Source organism: Camelina sativa, chromosome 9, assembly GCF_030686135.1.
Source record: "Camelina sativa cultivar CO46 ecotype springtype chromosome 9, ASM3068613v1".
Classification (NCBI taxonomy): Eukaryota; Viridiplantae; Streptophyta; class Magnoliopsida; order Brassicales; family Brassicaceae; genus Camelina; species Camelina sativa.
Window position 1 is genome coordinate 1,215,085 of NC_141888.1, and position 11,467 is coordinate 1,226,551.

At 32.6% G+C, this 11,467-nt stretch overlaps 2 protein-coding genes and 1 pseudogene across 2 annotated transcripts; 1 reads left to right on the forward strand and 2 right to left on the reverse strand.

Annotated features, from left to right (window-relative positions):
- Positions 1–1,227: 1,227 nt before the first annotated feature.
- Positions 1,228–2,712, reverse strand: LOC147937556 (psbQ-like protein 3, chloroplastic). The gene is made up of 3 exons (XM_087463946.1): positions 2,342–2,712; positions 1,521–1,727; positions 1,228–1,441 (listed from the first exon to the last, which is right to left on the reverse strand). Exons 1-3 carry the CDS (start codon positions 2,609–2,611, stop codon positions 1,346–1,348), a joined length of 573 nt encoding a protein of 190 aa, XP_087320072.1. The 5' UTR covers positions 2,612–2,712; the 3' UTR covers positions 1,228–1,345.
- A 355-nt stretch (positions 2,713–3,067) lies between these two features.
- LOC104783447 (putative clathrin assembly protein At2g01920 pseudogene) lies at positions 3,068–4,048 on the forward strand (annotated as a pseudogene).
- A 139-nt stretch (positions 4,049–4,187) lies between these two features.
- Positions 4,188–6,468, reverse strand: LOC104779532 (protein BASIC PENTACYSTEINE1). Its single transcript, XM_010503899.3, has 2 exons — positions 5,993–6,468; positions 4,188–5,408 (listed from the first exon to the last, which is right to left on the reverse strand). The coding sequence occupies exon 2, from the start codon at positions 5,394–5,396 to the stop codon at positions 4,530–4,532; it is 867 nt and encodes a 288-aa protein (XP_010502201.1). The 5' UTR covers positions 5,397–5,408; positions 5,993–6,468; the 3' UTR covers positions 4,188–4,529.
- Between the last annotated feature and the right edge of the window lie 4,999 nt (positions 6,469–11,467).

Consider the following 11,467-nt stretch of genomic DNA (forward strand, 5'->3'; position numbering starts at 1 on the left):
TGTCTTTTTGGGTGAAAATAGTAAAAATGAACACTCGTGTTTATATTTACAAATTCACATATGAAATAAATATATGTAAATATTTTAGGTTACTTTATCAATCAGTGGGGGGGGGGGGGGGGGCATCCTATAACAAACGGTCAAGAGACTCTTCAAACGAGTTTCAACCTGCCTTGGTAGCTCATTATCTACCAACTCATCTAATTAAGTTACTATAAATTATGATACTGTGTAAGTTTGTTATTCCTATATATATTGCGTTGGTTGTAAACTTGTAATTCTATTTACCATGTATTTACCAAAAAACCAAATTTCATGTGTATATACGCACCAAGGAATAACATGAAATTTCATAGTATATAATCAAGGATTCACCATATAACATGAAATCCTTAATTTCATAGTATATACAAATTTCATAGTATATAGGCACCAATACACATGAAATTTGTTTTTCACATATTTTTTTTTAGATTTTTGTAGTGTTTCTTCAAGCTCATGGTATTTGGGACGAATAACCTCGATCTGATTCACATCTGTAGATACCACATGTATTTCTACACGCGACACTTCTGCCGCAGTGTCTAATGTAAAATGATCTCCCCATTCTTTATCCATTGACATATTTGGTATCATAATGATCATGGTTAAGCTCTTTTTACCCCTTGTCTCTTTTATATTATTAGTTTTAAAGTTTTTTAATTCATAACTAGTTAGTACATATTTTGAACAAACAAAATGAATTTAATACAATAATTGTGAATAATAAACCAAAAAAATATTAATCAAGGATTGTGAATAATAAACCAAAAAAATCATGGTGAATCCTTATACTCTATTTATAAGAATATTTTCTTTTCTTGTTTTAAATTTTTCAAATTATACACACAAGCTCTCCCACCTTCACATATCTCAACTTAAGAAGGAAATGTACTTAATCATTTTGTTTGTGTGTGAATGGTCATTGTTGTGCGTACGTATATACGCACCTTTTGTTTTAAACAAGAAAAAAAAATATGTAATTCTATTTATTATTACGTCTTGAATTTAGATAATAATATTTATATACAAATACATGAATACTTAGTATATCATGAAATCCGATTGCATTGGTAATGGTACGTACGTCTTTAGCTCTTTTTGAACGGTTGTTCACATAAGCTATGAGTTTTCTTATGTAGGTAGGTAACTGTCTCAAGATGACTAGATAAATAATACAAAAAAACATTTGCCAACTTTTTATCTTGTCACTTCGTATTTCAACTAGTGTTTTCCTTTGGAAAGACAAGAAAGAACATGACAACAAATGGGACTCGATTTCCTAAATTAATATTTATGTTCGAAACTAAATTCGACGAAAGATGTCATCGAGGATCGCAACAATATTCTTATAGTACTCCAATACCTTAATTTCATCTTCATCTCTTGCTGCATAATCCATCTACAATTTTCAAAGTATATATAGTTTATTAATAGTAATGAGTATATAGTGGTGTGAGACCAAAATGAAGAATATGTACCTTGGTGATAGAATTGAAGAGAGAGGAATAAAGAGACCTAAAAAGAGGTCTATCCTTAGGAGGCTTTGCTTGGATGATTAAGTAAAAGTCTTGCTTCATGTTAGATGCACTTCTCCTTAGCTCTTTCCCTCCTTCCTTCCACAATTTTTTTTCTATCATCACCTCTTTAATTCTTTGTATATTTTCTGCATTTTTTCTTAACCCTTCCTATGAAAACCATATCCAAATTACACGAAAAATTCAAATTTTATATAATCTTGCAACAAAAAGCCTTCCACAAACATATTACGGATAACTTATAGCGTTAAAAAATTAAAACCCATTAATCCATAGTGATTGATAACTTAATTACACATCTAATATTCCTCTAAATAAATGTTTTTTTTTTGTGAACTTACTCGGATAAATCACTTGGTCAAAATTCGAATAACGAATCTAAAAACAAAAAAAAATATCCACAAAAGAAAATTTGACCTTGTGACTTTACATTGAAAATACAGATCGTTGCAATTGTTTCATTCCATGTGAGTAAGCTTTTGTATATAACACACTGTCCTCAATTGTTTAGCAATTATATAGTGGAGTACTACAACATCTAAATTCTAACAGTACTATATAATTAACAAATGGATCATATATAGTAGAACTAAAATGAGTATCTAGTTCTCTATGATCTTGCAAAAGTTACGTTCTGGAGGATCTCTAGTCTGAACTTTCATTAGGGAACATTCTATTGCGATGGGACCTCCAAAACTCTTCAATTAACCACACCAAAAAAAAGAAAAGAATGTAACTAAAGTCAAGAAATAAGTAGTTTAGACCTGAGCAAGTTCGACGGTTCGTTCAGGCTCAGGTTCAGGAGCGCCGAAGTTGAAAAAATCAGCGGCATTCGCAGAAGAAGAGCGGTTGCTATCGAAGAAGAACAGTTGAGTGATTAGTGTTCCTGAAACTGAGAGTAAAACGTCTCTTCGTCTTCTTCTTCTTCTGCTGAATGTATCAATGGAAAATGTTAAGATAGAATCAGCTCTATCAATTGGAGAGTTTTGATTGTGAATGAGAGTTAAATGTGGTGGTGACTTCGAAAGCGCCATGTATTAAGCCGTTTCAATGAGCAAACAAAGCAGCTGCGCCATTGAACAACCAACCAACCTCACAAGGATAAGAACTAGACCCAAAGATTAAAATCTAACGGCCACTGAATGTGGCACGTGTCAACTAGTGGAGATATGACACTTCCAACTACCCGCCAAATTTTCATTTTTTTTGTTTCTCAAATATGCGCATTGTTATTTATAGATACATAAATTAACACGTAAGACACTAAAAAATCTCAATTTGCGTTTGACAAAAAAAAATGTTATAAAGTAAGAAACTAATATATTGTTATAAAATTCAAACCATAACCAAAATACCAAAACAGAGTTATAGAAACAGAGCGAACTGAAAAAACAAACTAAGAATCTAAAATCCAAATCATAAACAAATCCACTTCGTTGAAACTCGTAATTATAACAGATTTGAAAGAACTTTGTCATGAGACGAAAACTTTTTCCAGGCGAAAAATGAAGTTATGGAGACGCGCCTCCGGAGCTATAAAGGACAAGCTCAGTCTTATCACAGCAGCTGATGAAAACTTCACGGCGGCGATAATCAAAGCGACGATCCACAACGATCTCTCAATGGACAATGAAAACGTTCAATTCATCTACAGATACATACAGAGCAACCCTTCTAGTTTCAAACCAATCATACGCGCCATCACATTACGCGTGGAACGCACGAGTAACTGGACGGTGGCTTTGAAATGTTTGATGCTATTACACGGCTTGTTCTTCACCGGAATCAAAGCCGTCGATTCCATCGGAAGGTTACCGTTTGATCTTTCCGGTTTCGGGAAAAGGAAATCTCGGTTTAGTAGAACCGGTCGGTTTAATATATTCGTTCGCGCTTATTTCTTGTTTCTTGACGAAAGATCGATTCTCTTCTTCAACAAGAACACGATTCGGCTTGAGATCATTGTCAAAATGCAAAGAATCGTTGATTCATTGATGAGGATCAAACCGGTTGGTGAAACGCCTCTTGTAATTGAAGCTATGGAATATGTAATCAGCGAGGTTTTTGAGATTAACGATCATATTTGCCGCGGATTCGCCGGTTTCTTATCCCAAGTTCAGTGCAATACTCTCGAGATATCGTCAGCCGAGGCGGAATTGGCGATGATGATCGTGGCGAAATCTTTGTCTCAGAGAGAAGAACTCGTCAAGTATTTAGAATTCTGTAGAGGTTTTGGTGTCACCAACGCTGAAGAAATCACTAGTTTCGTGGGAGTCACGGAATCTCAAGTGATACTGCTCGACAAGCTTCTCCGTATGGCCCCGGAGTTAGATCGGAAGGCGGCAAAGGTCAGGCCCGTAACGGCTGAAGATATGGTGGAGGTGGATTTGGTGACTAGTGAAGAGTGGCGTTATTCTGAGAGATTCAAGATAAGTGATGATGATAATAGTCAATCAGATTTAATTAGCTTCTAATTACGTAATTAGTGATTAATCATGCGTTTTATTCCACCTCATTTGTGCATCTATGTTAATGTGAACACACTTGTTTAGACTATAAGCTATTGCATTATTAGTTAAACTTGACATATCTAACGATTTGTATAAGGGTAAATTGCAAAAAAAAAGAACTTAAAACTTTCACTAAAATTGTTTAAAATAACAACATTTGATCATTACAACATCTAATGTTACAAGTTAACATTTCAAACCTAAAGATGAAATGAGAAAGTTGCAAAAGAAAAAAGAAAGAAACCAACATTTTTCTTGTCTTAGAGAGAAAACTTCAAACAAGCAAAAACAGAACATTAAGAATGTATGAATTAAGAGATATGATGATCAAACCCTAAAAACAAAGAAGTTACCTTGCAGAAGAAGAAGGAAAAACCCAAAGGTTACAGTTTTGTTGTATATACACGATCAGTGAGAGAACAAAAACATTTGAGTTTTTCCAAACTTATCTGATCGTGACGAACTTATTGGTTCCATGTCTAGCCCAATGACTCTTCAAATCAATCGCATTCCCAAAGCTATAACCTTCTGTTGCTAACTTCTCAAGGACCTTCTTAAACGCACCTTGACTCATCTTCCTACCCGATATCCTTGCACCGCGTCGCTTAGTACTCATCGGTAAAGGATACATCGAAATGTTCGTTGTGCAACAAGCTGATTGCCATCCTCCACATCCCCAACGGTAACATTGCTGAGGAGTTCCAGTACAAGTGCAAACCGGTACAGGTAAACCAGAAATGTCCATACTCACACCGTTAATCACAACATCAACACTCTTCTTAGGCGGTTTCACACGCTGCTGTTGAACATTGTTAGTAACGCCACTCTCCTCTTTCGGTTTACGCGGCTTCTTAGCTTTTGGTGCTGTTGGTGTTGCCATGCTGCCTCTCATCTTTCGCTTCTTACCACTAGGCTGCTGAACGGTTTCATCTTCACGAGAAGGAGGAGGTTGTATCGGGTTTTCCTCAAACCGGGATGTAGTCACAACCGATTGATGCATCATCTGCATCGAATTCGAACCAGATGTTTCGGACATGACATTACTGTAGTTAGGTGTGCTTATAGGTAACATGTTGAAGAACTTGTTGTCCTTTGGTTGATTAATCCAGCTATAGTTCATAGGCATTGAGGCCTCGTGCTCTCGAGGATGATACGAACCATTTGAACCGATCATTAGATTCGATTCACGTCCAGGTAAGAACGGTTTAGTGTTCCTGTCAATGGTAGACATAAGCTGCAAACCAAGGTTACCTTTAAACGTAGCAGCCGCTGGTTCATAGTATCCCCAATTGCGAAATCCATCATCATCCATTGAGATTATAAACTACATAAACAATGCCCCCATTGAAAGATTAAAACCTCAAGTTTTATAAACCCAATTCAATCCAAACAAAAACAGAACAATGACTGTGTAAGATCCAATAAACAATAAGCAATCGAAAAGTATCCAAATTTGAGGTTGAATCTGTTTCTAAATCTCGGATTCATCGAAATTCTCAAGTAATTAACACAAAAACAATCCATTTTCTCAGATTCTGTAACAGAGTCAAAACGAAAGCACAGATCTTTGAGATACCCAGAAACGAAAACTAGGGTTTTTTCTAATTAGAATCCATTTATTTCACATTTCTGTCTGAAACCCATATGCAAATTTCTAGATCTGACAAAACCCAGAACCAGATCTAATGAAACAGGACATAAAGCTACGATTTTTTTTTTTTTTTGCCCACACAGAGAAATGTTCAGATCTCGAGTTATGATAAATCATATCTTCAAATAAGATAATGGAAGAGAGCATCGTAGAAATGGAAAGAGAGTACAGTACAAAAAGGACTCAATCTTATAAAAATTAAGAGAGAGAGAGAGAGAGAAAGAAAGAGACATAGATTGATGAGAGAGAAATCTTACATGGTGGGTTTGGTCTAAACGGCTCTTTAAGGAATTTTTTTGACCTTCCTGGAGAGAGAAACCTGAGAGAGAGAGAAAGAGAGAGAGAGAGAGATTGGGAAAGAGAGAGGAAAGAGAAAACCAAAAAAAAAAAAAAAAAACCTAAGCAGAGAAAGATATGAGGGATGAGAGAGGAGAGAGAATGTTATAAAAGATCTCTTCCAGTTTTTTTTTTTTTTGTAAGAAGAGAGAGAATCCTAAAAATGACACTTTTAAATATATAAAAAAATTTCCAAAATGGCTTTTGTAAAAAAAAAAGATTATTGAAGAGATTTGGTTTATTTGTAGGGCACAGAGATTAGGGGGAAAAGGAAAACCATGTGACAGAAGAAGAAGAAGAAGAAGACAAAAAAAAACAAAATCAAAGCCCACTGCTTCTTCTTATCCGTTTACATTGTACTATTGAATCATTGATAAAATATGCCTACGTATTTGTCAAAATCAAAAGTTTTTTAAGAACAGATACATTAAGGTATTTATGATGATAATTGTGTGTAAACCAGAACTTTTGAAGGCAATCAATGTATTTAAAATAAGAAATAAAGTCTAAAGAGGAATTGATTTGAGGCCCATTTGTGTATTTGGGTAAAATATTAGAATGAAATAGAAGTGCAACTGTGAAAGTAATTCTTTTGGTAGAAGCCCATTAACAACATATTTTAAAGAGTAAGATTAGTAATATATACTACCCAAACCGAACGAGACAATTTACACAATTATGGCAACATGCTTGCTTTTTAGGATACGGAAAAGAACTTCAAACAACGTACAAGGGTAATTGTGTGAACTTCTCTTACATGAAAGATCTGGGAAGCAATAAATGAGTTGTATTTTTTAATTTCCAGGGATAATGTTTTGCTAGTAGAGCAAGCAGAGATGAAACAAATGAATGGTTAGTTTAGGAGTTTGATCTATCGATTTCGTGTGCTTGGATAAGCAACAAAAGTCGTTGTTTGACTATACAAAACCTTATCATGTACATCAATAGATGTTAGTTCACGCTACGCGTGAGTTCTTACATAATCGCTATTCTATTTTGAAAAAATAACAAAAATTAACATATTATTATTATTATATTTTTTATATACATCAAATTTAAAGACTACGTAGTAGTATGAATTTAAATAAAGTAATAAATCAAAATTTTTTTGATGATAATATATTTAGTGCAATTAAGTCATATTGTATCTTACATGCCATATATTTTTGTAGTTGTAGTCATATTTCAAAATCATTGTGATATATATTTTCATAAAATTTATTTTGTGGTGTTAGTTAAGCATATTTTATTATTATTTATGGTGATAGTTTAAAGAGACTTAAAATGTTTCAATTAGGAAGAAATCAAAATAATAAACAGTAGGTTTACAATATCTCATACATATATAACTAAGTGAGTCTAACCATAGATGATTAGACTAATACATTTCCATAAAAATAAAATAAAAAACTGCAACTACTTTATTATCTTAAAGTCTTTAATTGTGTATGGATTTTGATTTATATGAAATGATAATGTTTCATATAAAAAAACTAAATTAAACTATATATCATATTTTACATATATACTCTATTCAAATAAACTGAAACTTTTAGTAAGTTAAGATATCATTGGTTAAATCAAGGAAAGATAATGATATTGTAGAATTTATAAAATTATGTGAGATTTGAAATATGAGGTCATGAGGGTTATAGTGAGATATGTGTCTTTCTTTTAATAGATAATACAAAAATCGATGTATCAAAGGTAATTATTTGAGAGTTACAAAAGTGCAATCAAGTGCATACTACTAATACATTTTTAACATGTTCTATTATATTAAATTAAATTCATTGAGAACACTACTATGATATTATTATGAGAGTTACAAACAAATTTTTATACTTTTCCAACTCTTAAAATTAAAAAAGTTTTAATTTTAAAGTGAGTGTTGGTGGGCCCATAATTTGATTCAAAAGTATAATATGTTACACATTGATCATTTAAAAGGAATAAAAACATCTAATTCTCAAATAAACTTGATTTTTTTGTTGTTAAAACCAACATATGTGAATTTAAATTTAACTATGGAAATTTAAAAAATAAATATGAATAGATTAGAAAGGCAAGAAATATAAAAGATTTTATTTTTATACAAATGTTAAATATATATATATATATATATATATAATACTTTCTAAATTAAAATATAGAATCAAACTCTTACAACACATATGAGATATAACAACATTTGATATTGGTGGGAGAGGAAGAGAGAATGATTACTTATAAGATGATAATCCAAATTAGATAATGGAGATGAATCTTTAAAAATAAGAACAAAAATTGAAAACAATGTTATATATATATAATACTTTCTAAATTAAAATATAAAATCAGACTCTTACAACACATATGAGTGATGTGATTCTCCCAAGGAATCGACGCACTAAGGTTGGTAGAATGATAATCCTAGAACTCTGATGGCTCTCGAAGCTAGATGATAAGGCGTGAGATGAACTCGAAAATCCTTATGCCCCAAACTTTCTTAAAAAAAACCAAACAAAGCAAGGTGGTGGAACTTTAGATAGAAACTTCGCAGAGACAGATGAGAAGGCGTGAGACGAATCCCAAATATCCTTGTGCATTAGACTCTCTTGTAACGACTTTTCAATCTTCAGCTAGTGAATGGCAACATCAAGTGCTGTGGAATCACTTGATATACCGAAAACTCTTAGATGTAACCCACCAAGGAGAACTCTTTGATGTAACCCACCAAGGAGAAAGAACAAGTTCCAAAAGAAACAAAGAAGTTTACCACTCTCAAATAAAAGATAAAAGATTTCTTGATTGATTGATTTCTCAAATGAGATTACATGTGTTTATATAAGGATAGAAAACTTGGTAACAAAGCCAAGTATTGATTATTCTTGAAACTAAAAGACAATAAAGCTAAATAGTTGAATGAAGATTCAACTCTTGGTGCATGTATCCCTTCCTAAGACCATCTCCATTGTATTTCTCTATTTTTTTCTCTAAAATAGAGTAACTCAAAAATAGAGCACTGTTTTCCTCCAATGTATTACTCTATTTTCACCTCTATAATAGAGTTAGTGTAAAAAATAGAGGTGAGAATAGAGTTGCTCTATACAGGGGCGGACCTACTAAGGAAGTAGGTGGGTCATCTGACCTGGGTAAACTAGATAAATAGTTTGTTTTTACATGTATTTACATAAAATTTTAGTAGCACAGATGGTAAATTCTGTACTGTTGACTTCCCCATACCCGAGTTCGAACCTCCAATATGACAAAATTTTAGTTTTTTCCCTGTAACTGACCTCCCTCAATTTTTATCCTGGGTCCGCCACAGGCTCTATATATAGAGCAATCCTATTATTTTCTCTATTTTAGAGTAAAATATAGAGTAGGGTTGGAGCAAATGTTGCTCTATAATAGAGATTTGACTCTAAAATAGAGTGGGGTTGGAGATGCCCTAAGGTGTTCTTCCCAAGGTGAGTTGAACTCTATTTTCGTCTCTCCTCTTTTACCACAAAATAAAGTGATTTTTTTGGGCTTTCTTGGGCTTGTATTAGGTTCAAAGTGGACTGGACTTGATAGATATCATCTCCAATACATTTCCCATGCTCTCCTTGCCCATAATCTCTTGAATTAACCCATTAAGTGCATTCCTTGATCTTCTCTCTCTTTGACTCTTTGGTCCAATTTGCTGATGAAAAACAAGATGGATTGTATGATTTCTTCACCATGGTCTTAGTAGAACACCTCCTGGTTGCCAAACATAATTCTGGAAGCACCTAAACCAATTGATCTTAAAACTCTTCACTGAACCAATTGATCATAAACCAAGTGAAGAACTAGATTGACCTCCTTTGGAAATGAAGCGTCACTTTGTGATTTGTTGGCCAAATCTTGTGTTCTTGGGCTTGTTGGAAACATAAGAGATCCGTTGACATCCTCCAACTGATTTCGTGTCGAAATTGTTGCTGAGTTGGTCTGTGCAATACGATATTTGGCTCAGACATGAAATTGGAACAAGGATAGATCCACTGACTTGAAATATCCATATCTTTCACAAATGAACTGATCTTAATGTGATTCCAAATCTCTGTGGTTCTAGAATGGATCACGATTCCATCACAGTTTGGTTCATAGCTTGAATCCTTCAGACTTACTCATAGTCCTCCGTTGAATGCTTGTAGGTCCAAATCGCATAGTCATGAGTTCACATGATTTCTAAAATGAATAACTCATTCATCTGAACTCTGATTGGATTGATTCCACTTCGAGATATGCTCTAAATGCGGTAAGAATTTATCCCAAATGGTTGTTTGGCTGGATGAATTGAGCTTTGACTTCGTTCGTCTTGAACAAGACTCAACTATCTTCTTGGATGGTCTCATGATCATATCAATGAGATATAACAACATCTGATATTGGTGGGAGAGGAGGAGAGATAATGATTACTTATAAGATGATAATCCAAATTAGATAATGGAGATGAATCTATAAATATAAGAACAATGTAAAATATATATCATGTAGTCTCTAAAATTAAAATTTTGCATTAAAATTTTACAATGATATGTCATTTGTTTATTTGTAACCCATACAACAAATATAAGAAATCAAAAACAACAAAAAAACAAAAAAATGATTTGAAGTATTGTGGAAGAGAATGAGAGAATGTGAAAATGAGAAAGTAAAAGAATGCCAATATGAGAGAATGAGATAATGTTTATTTATATGATAAGAATTGATGGAAGTTACATTTAGAATTATGGAGTTTTAATAATAATTTATTATGTTTGAATAAAATTGAATGGTATAATATGATTAATGCAAAATTTATTTTATTTTCAGTTATAATTTTATTTTAATGTGTGAGGTAAATGTATTATGTTAATTGGATTTTAAATATTGTTTAAAGCAATTAAATAATTAGAAAACAAATTAAAAATAAAAAAATTTGAAAACATTAAATGAAAATCAACCAATAAAGAGAGACAAAAACCTTACTTTTATGTATATGATTTTCTTAGCAAAATAACAAAAAAAATATGTCAATATTACTTAATTATAGATAAGAATATAGATGTGTCAAAATGGGTCAAGATTAATGAGCAAACTCAATTCAACTCAACTCATGAACCGTAATTAGTTTAAAATTTTGACCCCAATGAGTTGATGGGTTAAATAAGTTGATGATTAAATGAATTCATGAGTCAAATGAGTTTAGTTATAATGGGGTTATGAGTTAACCATTAATCCATCATTTCTTTATTATAAACTTAATATTATCATCATCATAATCATAATACCAACATCATCATACTATCATCATCATCAGTCTACCATCATCATATCAACATCATCATACTATCATCATCATAATATCAACATCATCATACTATCATCATCATCATACTACCATCATG